At 39.9% G+C, this 12691-nt stretch overlaps 1 protein-coding gene across 1 annotated transcript in view; it reads left to right on the top strand.

The window, feature by feature from the left end:
* nlgn1 (neuroligin 1) overlaps positions 1–12691 on the top strand; it is a 266100-nt gene that overhangs the window by 96621 nt on the left and 156788 nt on the right. Inside the window, exon 3 of the mRNA XM_030727247.1 lies at positions 10781–10933. Within this exon, the coding sequence (XP_030583107.1) occupies positions 10781–10933 (153 nt within the window). The remainder of the gene's footprint in view (positions 1–10780; positions 10934–12691) is intronic.

The raw sequence follows: 12691 nt of genomic DNA, 5'->3' as shown, positions 1-12691 counted from the left end.
ATGACCTTTGTAAACATGAATCTAAAACAGCATGAAAATACTGGGAAAAAGTGTAACCATATTTCTCAGCCCGAGTTGCTACACAGACTTGTGGGCTGTTATCTGTCCGAGCGTAGCCCCTTTCCTTTTGAACCTGTTATGTCATCTTACTACCTATTAGTATGTAAAACTAACTCCACCCACAGTGGCTGCAGGATCCCAAATGTCCCAATAATTTTTTTCAGGTAAAAAATGAAACAATAAAAATCATAATAATGTGAATTTGGTGACAGACATAATACATTTAGCCACTATTTGCAAGGAGCTCGTAGTTCAGGTTTTCAGCTATGATCACCTAGGATCTCATGGTACCAATCCTGACCTATCATGCGGGGCACTCATGTTGCTTCTTTCGATATCATTGATGTTCATGATTTGTGAGCTGCAAACATCTCTGTGAGGCAGAGCTGCTTCTGAGGGGCAGAAACTCATTGGTGGAGTTAAATCAACCAGGCCGGCGAAAGGTAAGAGAAGGTGAAGCAAATAATATAAGCAGACATACAAACTTGTAGTTACAATGTATTCAGTTAGCCCTTTTTCTTCCTACAGCATTCTCAATGATACCATTATTCATCCATCCATTTCAGGGATGGACAGGTCGCCAGCCTGTCGCAGGGCCAACACGGAGAGACAGACAACATTCACACTCACATTCACACATGTGGGCAACTTAGAATCACCAAATAACCTGAGCCCAGTAACTGCATGTCTTTGGACTGTGGGAGGAAAAAGCCCACGCAAACACAAAAAGGACCCAGGACCTAACCACCGTGCTGCCCATGACACCATTATGTTTAATTTATTCATATTCTTAACTAGCAATAAAAAAACAAAAGACAATATCTAAACTTAATAAAATATTACTGAAAGATTAAAAATTACATTGTTATGTGGAATGCCACTTTTCTTGTATTTTTTTCCCATTAATATTGACTTTGGTGGTGAATTATTGATCTTGGAAATAATAGTATGATAATATTGAAAATATTTCTGGAACTTCCAGCTACATATTGTGAGATTCATCATCAAAGGCAACGTTGATAACTGATATCTGGCCACACGTTGCAGAGCTCAGTGTATTAATACAGGATGGGATAAACAGACCTGTGTAAATCCACCATCCTAATCAACTCGTTAGTTAACTCATATGTATTTGGCCTGGTTCTGTCAAACTCACCAAATGTTTGGAAGTAAACAACACTGAAACTGACCTCTTCTGTGCAAATCACTTCAAATCTTCTAAACTCAGGTAAAACTTTAGGGATGTCTTCAGAGGTGGGAAGTAACGAAGTACAAATACTTCGTTACTGTACTTAAGTAGATTTTTTAGGTATCTGTACTTTACTTGAGTATTTATTTTTCTGAGTACTTTTTACTTTTACTCCCTACATTTTTACACAAGTATCGGTACTTTCTACTTCTTACATTTTCAAAACAGACTCGTTACTTTTTAACACGTCAGAGAGAAGTTTGCGTTTCCGGTCAGTGCGCCGTCAGTCATCAAGCGATCTGAGCCTAAACGGAGGAATAATAACATATAAGAGACAATCGTACTGGCGTATCCTCCATCACCGGGGCTTATCGGGTACAAAGGGATTAAATACACAAACCCATGTAATTAATGTCTCATTTATAGCGCTATAATCAGGGGTCACAGCGGGCCGGACCGAATCCGTAAGTTGCGCTGCGGCACATAAACAGCTTAGCTAGCGCTACTGAAGAGGAGCGAGCACGAAGGGAGTAACGTGTGGCAGGTAAATGCAACGTTTCTAAATGCTCAACAAATATCAGCAAACACACAAAGTGTGTGCAGTTTGTCACACAGTGTGTCTGCTAGCTAAAAGAAGAGCTGCTGCATTTCAGGGAGAGCAAAGAGAGAGAAGTTCACTCAGAGATGGAGAAAGAGGACAGGAGAGGAAGAAGAGAGGCTAGAATTAAAGGTAAGGACTGGAAAATAAACTGAAGTATGCTGACTTTGTGTTATTCAAAGATTGGATGAAAATACTGCAGTTTAGTACGTAATAAACAGGTTATCTTGTTGTACTGTATTTACAGTAAAGCTCTGTGGTGGTGCACAGAGGCTGTGTTGATGGTCAGAGTTACAGGTTACATCAGTGCAGCAGAGATGAGTTTGAATCAAAGCTGCTGATGCTGAGATTCATTCACTGAATCCAACATTTCTACAGCCTGTATGCTGTCAGTGTAGGGGAAGGAGATCAGCTCAGAGAGCTGTGAAATACTGGGTTACATCTTTGTGAGTTCACTTCATCCACACAGAGCAGTAAACCTCAGAGCAGCAGCAGCAGCAGGTCAGCTGATCACAGCCTGCACACCAACATCATTTACTGCAGCTCACAATAGAAAGCTGTGGTTCTTCTCCCCATGCAGAGCCACTACAGCTGATCTTAGGGTTCCTCCACCTTCTGAATCCCACTGTAACCCCTGAGTATCCTCATGTTTGTGTTTAGGTGGAGGCACAGTCACCCTCTACTATGGAGGACACAGAGAACAGAGCTGTGCTTAAATTCACTTTCACAGTTTGTGATTCAAGCTGAGTACATTCATTAGAATTAAAATTTAGATTGGAATAACGTTTGTGTTCTCATGTATTATTTTATATTATTACAATAATATATAATAAGGTTCAGTTAGCTTTACACAAAAATAGCAGGTAGAAACGTCCTCCAAAGAGCTACTTTTACTTTCTTACTTTGAGTACATTTCAGAGCCTGTACTTTTTTACTTTTACTTAAGTAAAGAAGTTGAACCAGTACTTCGACTTTTACCAAAGTATTTTTTAACACAAGTACTTGTATTTCTACTTAAGTACAGAATATTAGTACTTTTGCCACCTCTGGATGTCTTATAAAACACAGCACTTCGTCTTCTTGATATTTAAACAAGTGCTGTTTGAACGCTATGACTTTCCACTTGAAACCAGTGCTTCTCAACAATGCAAAAAAAAAAATGAATCTTTGCTCATTTGCCATAAAATAGGAGGCCTCTGAAAAGTCATATTAGGAGTAAAATGTCCTTGATAAAACCCCAGCGATAGTGTTGTATTCCCTTGAGAATGCTGCAGTGCAATTTTAATGACAGGCAGAAAGTCTTAATAAGGCACCTCTACTGTATAATGTGACGAAGTAAACAGCAATTACATCTAAGTAAGACGCACAACCATCCAGATCTCTTTGATCTGTGCCATCATGCAGTTTTTATAGTTCAAACACACACACACACACACACACACACACACACACACACACACACACACACACACACACACACACACACACACCCCAGTAAGATTGTAGAAAGTTACAAAGCTCACACAGATCTATTCAGTAAACTCCCAGCAAGCTTCAAGTGTTATCTTGATAAAGGATGTGGGCAAGTAATCCAGTTTAATGTAGAGGGAAATATGCTTGAGAATGCGCGCAGACACACACACACTCTCACACTCTGTCAGGATGACTCCAGTCAGCCTCATCTCCCCCTTTCCACTTTCCACGTAGCTCTAGATGCTTTGACCTTAGACCTATTGTTACCTTGTAGATGCAAAATCATTGAGGAAATCCCTTCACAACCCCTCCCATCCCGCATCTTGCATTTTATAATCTCTTTATATTCTGTAAAGCTGCTATTTGTAATCCTTTTTTTGTGCTGGGAATAGAGATGTAAACAGGAAAGCCCAGAGAGCTGAGGATTTGTTCGAAGCTTCTGTTTTTACATCAAATATTGTTGGACTAGTTAAGAGTGGGAATGCAGAAGTGAAGATGTTGCCAACTGTGGTACCTTCTTATGTGGGCTCTAATACCTTATAAAGTATCATAAGTCAGTACCTGTGAGAGATTAATCTCCCGGGATATGTATAGATTAGAGCGTTCAGGGCCCAGAGACGTTGCTTATACAATCCTTGAGTAAAAGAAGGGATCATAACAAAATCGACTGGGGAATTCGGTCCTTTGTTTTATCCTGCTCATACTTGCACATAATGAGGCAGTTTAATATCACATATATGGATTAGAAATAAATCATTTTACCACTACAGCTTGTCTTCTGACAAATACCACTAGTAAGTTTTCTTTTTTTTTTCAATAATAAAACTTTATTAAGCCAACATATTTTGGGGTAGTAAGAGAAAAACCCTAACAAGTATTCAAAAGATCAGCGGGCTGTTCTGATCTGCTGTCCTTATGTTTAATGTCTTGGTCACATTTATATCATCAAGTCCTCTAAACTGAACAATTGAGTTCTGTCTCGTGCAGTAGTTTATATAATGTAATGGTTATAGTAATAGACCCTACCAGGGTCCTGGGAAAGGGGCCAGATTAAGTTCAAAAGCCCTCTGTGATGGATTTAACAAGGAAACATTGTCTGAACTAGTGGCTTGTGTGAAAGAGCCTGGTGGAGGCGCTGCGTGGGCTGAACTCAGCCCAACCAAGCCACACGGTGGGTTCATCCTCCTGTGGGCCCACCAGCCATGGGAGTAGCCATAAAGATCCCCTGCTTTCTGGATTGGACTGCAGTTAAAGGCGGGAGTCTCGGGTGTCCAGTCTGCGGCTGCTTAAACTGGCTTTAGGAAGCTCTCTGGTGGAGAAGGACCCCAAGCTTGTGCAAGAGTTTGAGAGATACCAGCTAGATATAGACAGACTCACCTCAGAACATAGTGGAATCCATCTTCTCGAGAGTTCACAGTTTACAAGATGGTTATTTCTCTTTGCCTTCAAGCCAGGGAAACACTGTTGTTAGTGCTCACACACTGAGTAGCTCAGAGCACCTGGCCTTTTTACAAACCCTGGGTGGGGTGCTGCAGGCTGGGTACTCTTATTCTACTGGGGAATGTACTGGTGCTAACATGGGTGATCACAGTGAAACCTGGAAGGGTGTTCTGTTTGTACACTTCACTGCTGATCATGGATTGTCCATAATGGACACCATGTTTGAGCATCACAGTGTCCAAAGTGCACTTGGCAGCCTAAGATGACCGGTCTTGCAGCTGTATCATCAGACCTGTGGCTGCATGTCTTGGACACTCGGATGAAGAGAGGAGCAGAGCTGTCAACTGAGCATCCTCCACCACCACCTGATCCACCTGAGGTGGTGGGGGAGGATGCTGGACAGGCCTGAACATGCAGTGCAAGCATCTGGTCCTTGTTCTAACATACAGCATAGAAACTGGATATTTAAAAGTATTCCCTGAAAACCCTCTTTTGTCAGATCATTTCTTAATAACATTTAGGTTTTCAAAAACAGATTACACAGCAGCAGGGAATGAATTTCATTACAGTAGACGTCTTTCCTAAAATGCTCTAACTACGTTTAAGGATATAATTCCTCCATTAGTATGCTCTTCGATTCCATGTGCCAACACAGAGCAGAGCAGCTAAGCACATAAAGCAAAGCAGATAACCCATAAGCTGGAGAGGAAATGGCATCTCACTAATTTAGAAGATCTTCATTTAGCCTGAAAAAAGAGTTTATTTCTCTTTAAAAAGAAAAGCCGTCTCTAAAGATAGGGCATCTTATTTTTCATCATTGAATGAGGGAAATAAGAACAACCCCAGGTTTCTTTTCAGCCCTGTAGCCAAAGAGTCAGAGCTCTGTTGAGCTGAGTATTCCTTAACCTTAACCATCCCTCCCTCCCTCACTGCCTCCCTCACTGCCTCCCTCCCTCCCTTTAACCTCCAGTAACACTGTGAGAAATCCTGGAGTCATTTTTTAACCAGGATATGTCTTCAGTGCACATAAACAAATATGTAGGACCGCTTTTTTTGCATTTGCACAATATCTCTAAAATTAGAAACATCCTGTCTAAGCTAGTTCATGCATTTATTACTTCTAGCCTGGACTATTGTAATGAATTATTATCAGATTGTCCATTAAAAGCCTTCAGCTGATCAAAGTGCTGCGGTGACAGTACTGACAGGGACGATTTCTTCCAATATTGGCTTCTCTTCGTTGGCTCCCTGTTTGTCTGTTGATAGCTGTGGTCTAGGGTATAATTGGCAGTTTTTGACTACTCAAATGCCTTAAAAACTATTTAGTTTGCCTTATTTGGCGTTTGATTGGTTAATGTCATGTATTTTTTACCACCAATAGGAAAGGGGATGTCATTAACCTTTTTAAACTTGCAAGCATTTTGTGCTAGCGAATATCCCATTTTTACCTTTCTTCCTGCACCAAACGCACATCAAATTTAATGACAATATTCACAAAAAAGCATGGTGTGAATTATTTATCTTAAGTCTGGTTTGACTTGGCCTATCAACACAATTTAAGAATTGGTATATAGTCTGAAGTCTGCACTTTCAACACTCAGCAAGGCTGCATTCTGCTGCTACATCACTGTAAATCAGTGATGTCAACTCTGAAGGGTTAAATTGGGGAATTCGTGCCTTTGAGAACACCTTCCTTCCTCGTGCACTTTCATTTGTTCTTTTGCACCATAAACATGTATGTATGCATAAACTCCCCATTCACACAGATTTCAATACCATACACATGGCCAATATCCAGAAGAGTGAGACAAAACATGACCATTCTTTCTTAAAAAATATATATATATACACCTCTGCTCCTTGTGACTGTTGTTGGTTTGATAAGCCCTCTACACAGGCAGAGGGAGAGGATACCAAAGTTTTTGCAATAGCCTGGGGGCCTCTCTTAGGGTTTGCTCAGAGAAATCTAAAGCACCTGAATCTCTTTGATCATAACCTCATCCTCAAGGAAGGAATGATCTGCTCCATGCTGGCATGGGTCTCTCTCCTCCGACAAACTCTCCCTCACCCAGACTCATCCCAGGGAAGATTGAGTGGTTGAATCACTACATGATTGCATCTTATTTTCACTCTTCTTAGAGGAAGCTTTCATCTTCACACACACACACACACACACACACACACACACACACACACACACACACACACACACACACACACACACACACACACACATAGAATCAGAGGACAGTTGAATGTCCCTGCCTGTTTCCAGACACATTTATTGAAACCTATTTAGTTACAGGTTGCAGTAATAAAATTACATACTGATTGCAGTAATCATACAAATATTGGCCTTTCAATAATCAACTCAAATACAATTAATTCACTGATGGAAAGTGGTGGGTGATAGAAAGTGTTGAAATATGCTGAATAAATTGATAAGTAAGGGGAATGAGGGGAGAGGCTGGCTTTTACAGGATTTTTTTTTTTGGCTCTGAATGCTGCACTTGGCAGCCAGTGAAGGTTGCCAGGAAGCCACAGTGAGAGCAAGCTGGATAACATAAACGTAAAACCTTAATGTGCAGTGTGTTGAGTACACTGGGAGTTGTTTTAGTCAGTAAATCCAGGTAAATTCAGGTAAATCCATCAATGCTCACGCATCGCCGTGGCAATTTTTTCCTAACCTCACCTCATTACCGCCGACCTTCAGCGCAGAACAAAAAGAGCCACACTGGATTTATATCACTTCAGCAGAATTTATTTCCTATTTTCAAGTAATACTTGAGAGCACACATATAAATACAGGAGACTGCGTAATGTTACTCAGTTTATACAAAGAATACAAGGATAGAAGGAAAAATGTACACATTTGCTTTATTTATACACGATGACTTGTTAAGTCTCGAGTATTTTCATGGCAAATCATGTTCATATAAGGCTTCTTTTTGTCATTATCATTATTACTTTATTATTTTCATCTTTGTTAATAATATCAGCATCGCTAATATGAATTATGTTTTTGATTGCATTAAGCTCACTGGCTTTCACTGTAATTGATGGTTGTTGTAGTCATCTACATCACCCTCATCACTTGTTGTTTATGTTCATGGCATCATCATTATCATCCTCACTGTTGTTGCCATTATCAATATCCAACCCATTCTTATTCCGAGAATGTCAAATATTGCTGTTCTTGAGCTACAGTGAGTTGCACATCTTTGGCACGGATGCTTTGAAGTATAAGCTGCGGCGTTATTGGACACCTAGAGCAAATGGTCCTGTTTGAACATCTGGGAAAATCTGCAAAAGGAGACAGATGTTTTCACTTATTATATGATCAAATTTATGCACCAAAAGATGCTCCTTTTATTCCAAAGTGTCCAAGATTCACAAGTTGGAACTTATACAGGAAGTTATACAGGAAGTTGTACAGGAAGTTGTACAGCCGCAGACTTGTACAGTACCTTCCCTAACATGATGTCATTGGCACCATTATAACTCCCACCTCAATGTCATTAATATTAGCAAAATTGTTGTAATGTTATCATTACAAACAGAGTCATCCTTTAGTTTCATTGTCTTGATCACAACTGTTGTTTATCATCCTCATTGTGCTTGTTGCCATTACAGTAATAAGTAGCTATCATGATCAAATTTTTAGCTTGGTTGTTGCCGTCATTATTTATCACTGAGATCATTTGCACCATTACACCATTATCGTTTTCAATATTATTATTATCAACACCATTAGCAACATAATAATTAATCACTGTCATAGTTTGCTGTTGCTGACACCAAGAAAAAAATCATTTTTACCACCATGATTGCCACGACTATCAACTATGTTACCATCACATCACTGTAACATCACTGTTACGCTTATTACCATGACCATTTAATATTCCCACAGCTGATTCATATATATATATATATATATATATATATATATATATATATATATATCCAGTATCATCTTCACTGCCATGGTTATCATCAGTTGTCATCATCCTCATCACTGTCAATTAATTATCAGTGTCATGCCAGCATCACTATCAGCATTATCATCATCATTACATCACATAACCACCATCATAAACAGAATCATATCATCACCATTATCCACTTCATTCATTGTTGTTACATGCTCCTTTTGTCTCTCCTCCTCTCCTTTTGTGAGGCTGCACATATATCTGGACTGTACAGTAGCAGCACACATACACACTTGCCATAATCTCCTGACCTTTTTTGTCAGGAGTTTCTGGAAGTGTTCCAGAGGAGAGTTATGATGTGTCGCTACATTGTGGCCAGTGCCTGCTGCGACAGAGGGAGCCGAACGGCTTTGAGAAAAAAAGGACAGAGAATGTGAAGTGATGTAATGGGCTCTGCACTCAGGGAAGCACAAGAAAGGACAAACATAGCACGAAGACACACATTCAGAGAGCATTTTACCAGAATCAGCCTTATTTTAATTTCCTCTTATAGTTTTGTTTTCTTTAACCCCATTTACTTTGGGGTAAAAGGTCATTTCAGCTGTGAGTTTTCTTTTGAGATACAACAACATATAGATATTGTCCTAAATTACATCCATCCATCCATCTTCTGCTTATCCTTTTCAGGGCCATGGGGGGGTTGGAGCCTATCCCAGCTGTCATAGGGTGTGAGGCAGGGTGCACCCTGCACAGGTCGCCAGCCTGTCACAGGGCTAACGGAGCGCCATTATTGGAGTAATACTGATGTGTACCATTTACAGGAGCACTGTAGCACAGTCTGTTAGTGCCATGAAGTTCCATCAAAATTTTACTTTTTCCTTGAGGTTTGTAATTTGCCACTCCTCTGCTTTAGAGAACTACAGAAAAATATAGACAAACTGTCTTTGTACCAATCTCACTGGCCTCACACGTGTTCACCCTGTTTCATGCTTTTGTTTCAGAGATCACACTTTCCTTTTTTTAATTCCCCATAGGCTCACTGATCTCTCTCTGGATCCAGTCCCTCACTGGTAAAGCATCATTAGGATAAATGATGTGTGCTGCTACATGTACCGATGGAAATGTTAAGAAGCAACATGAAAAGTCTCGTCTGTGGAAAACAGAAGATGAAAGTGAAACCTTGTTTTGAACATGGTTTGCAGCATTTTGTTAGATCTCACCAACTCTTTGCATCCATTTTGTTTACAACCCAACCTGCATCTAAACTACATCACCGGCTGAAGCCCTACAATACACCCCCCCCCCCCCCCCCCCAACTCAATAAAACTAACCGGTGCCAACAGCAGGTTCACCTTACTGTATATTTACCAGATGCAACTACAGATACAAAGAACTATTGCAGTACAATATTTTCCCAAGTTTTATCTATCTCATAGATTATTTTGCAGCTTCCTGTTTATATTAATTTTCACTGCTCAAAATTTTGTCCTCACCTTTAACAAATCACATTTAATTATTTTTAAAAGGATTATTTTATCTTATTCAGTTTCTCTTCTGTCAGTCAGTGTGTATAAGAATTCATATTCACAAAGTCAAGGTAAACCTTCCCCTGCAGCTAAAAAAAAATAAAAAATAAAAAATTACCTGAATTCAAATTATGGTTCAATAAAGCAATGCGTTTTCATAAAATTGTCAAACCTAATATGTTATTTTTATTAAATTTTCTCCCATGTTAATCTCTAAAGTTCCTCAGCATATTATGACAGTTCAGATTGCCATTCTGGCATGTTGACAGTCCATTGCCTGAAGGAAATTAAATCTGATTGGGATTTAAAATAGGTTGATAAATAAAATGGCGTATTCCAATCACAACAAACATATCATACTTTCATATTGGGAAAAAAAAGTGTTTTGATGCCTAAAACTGACAAGGTCTCTATGTTAAAAGCCAGCGTGCCAAAAGGGCGGCCAAAGCCCGCTACTGCTCAGAGTTTTGAAATTGCATCCCTGGCCGTCACCTTCAATCTGTCATCTAATCAGTCCTTCTGCCTCTTCCACCTTCTCCTCTTCCTCCCCCCTCTCCTCTAGACATTAGGGAGAGTGGAAGCCCCAAACCAGTGATGGTTTTCATCCATGGGGGCTCCTACATGGAAGGAACTGGGAATATGTTTGATGGCAGTATCTTGGCCAGCTATGGGAACGTGATTGTCATCACTTTCAACTACCGCCTGGGCGTCCTAGGTAAGGATCCTACATTATGTGACCAATATTGCTGTCATGTTATATCTGCTCTTCCTTTATTTGTGCCTTCTGTCATGGTGAGTCCACCTTAGCAAAAAAAGCTAAGACTAGGACTCTTTCTTTCTTCGGTCTTTACATTGTTCTGGCTCAAACTGCTATTTGCTGCTAATATCTGCTCCCATTTCTTTGTTGGTTGATTGCAATATATCCAAAGCTGGGAGCCGAGGCTCCTATGAGGTGATTTATTTTCACTCTGCCTTGGTTTTGGCCCTGTAGTTGGCAGGTCAAAAGCAAAATGCTTGTGCTGTCCCTGTTCTGGTCCTGTGCTCGTCCACATATCTGTTAAAAGTGACGCACTGATTGCAGCTCTGCATAGTTTGAGCCTTGTTGGTACTCTGTTGTTCATTTCTGCCTTTGTTTTATATATTTAGTACCCTTTAATCTATCTTCCTGGATTTTCAGCCCCTTCTGTTTCATCCCTATCTCAGTTTTCTGCCTCCTCTGTCTTATCTTTCTCATCAGACTAATTCCTAATTCCATTTTTACTTCCTATAGATGTCACTGCCATCCCCAGAGGGCAGGTGCATATTGTGACACATGATAGAACCAAAGGGGCTCTGTGCTGAATGAGATTATGCTGTCATGTGATTGAATGGAAGGAACCGTTTTCATTTTAATGGTTTTTGGTTTCTGGGGTTCTCACCCTTTGTGATTAAAGGATAGTAGAATAAAGATACGGGACAATATCCGCCTTTCAGTCAAATATAAAATATATATTTATTGTCTAGGCATATGTGTCCATGCGTGTGACTGTGTGGGTGCATTTACAATGAATATGAATGCTCACACAGTATTCTTTGTGAAGAGCTGAAATACAACAGGAGTCAAGTATTAATGTTATGTGCAGGTGGTCTGTATTGTCTCTGTAATCTCTAAATTATTCATATTCTGATCTTTTACTTGAGGTATATTCCTTTGTTTTAATTACAAATACTAAGAATTGCTAAAAAAAAAAAACTGTTACTTTCTTACACACATCTGGATGAAACACTGATACTAAAATTGAAGCTGAAATTGTGAAGAAACTGAGCTACTGTATTTACAAATAACCATTTCTTTAGCTTTTTAGTTGTATTAAGAAGCTCAAGAAATGATCAAATTTACAAACAAATGCAAGCAAGGTGAGAGCAAAACAGCCAAAATCAGCTACATTTTGGAACATTCAGAATTATTTTTTATTATTATTAATAATCCTCAGTTCCTTAGGTATGTCCTCCTTCTCCTTCCTTCCTGTATTCTGTATTTCTTTCCCTCTGTCCCTCCCTTCCCCACTCTCCACTCTCTCATGTGCAAGCTCTTAACTGCTCCAGGCCTCATAGTGCTGAGGGAAAGTGTATTCCTGCTGGTTAACACGAGGCACTGCTGTTTGCTCACAGATTAAACTCCATGTGTTTGTGTTTACCCCCCTGGCAATGGGCAAAAACGTGCAGCTCTACCTTACCCACAATGTAGTGGTCTGTGTGTGTCTGTGTGTGAGTGACAGGGTGAGAGCAGACTCATAATCACTGGACTTTCCGTTCGGTCACCCAGTGTAATTAAATACATGTTCTAAGTTGGACAATATCACAAGGCTTTTGTTAGCTGTCACAGCTCGACCCGATGGAGGCTCTGCCTCTTAAAAGGGAGTTCTTCTTCTCCGTGGTTGCCAAGTACTTTCTCAAAGAGGTATGTCAGATTTTTAGGGTCTTGCACTAATAT

The sequence above is a fragment of the Archocentrus centrarchus genome, chromosome 4, assembly GCF_007364275.1.
Source record: "Archocentrus centrarchus isolate MPI-CPG fArcCen1 chromosome 4, fArcCen1, whole genome shotgun sequence".
Taxonomy (NCBI): domain Eukaryota; kingdom Metazoa; phylum Chordata; class Actinopteri; order Cichliformes; family Cichlidae; genus Archocentrus; species Archocentrus centrarchus.
This window is presented reverse-complemented; position numbering and strand designations above follow the sequence as displayed.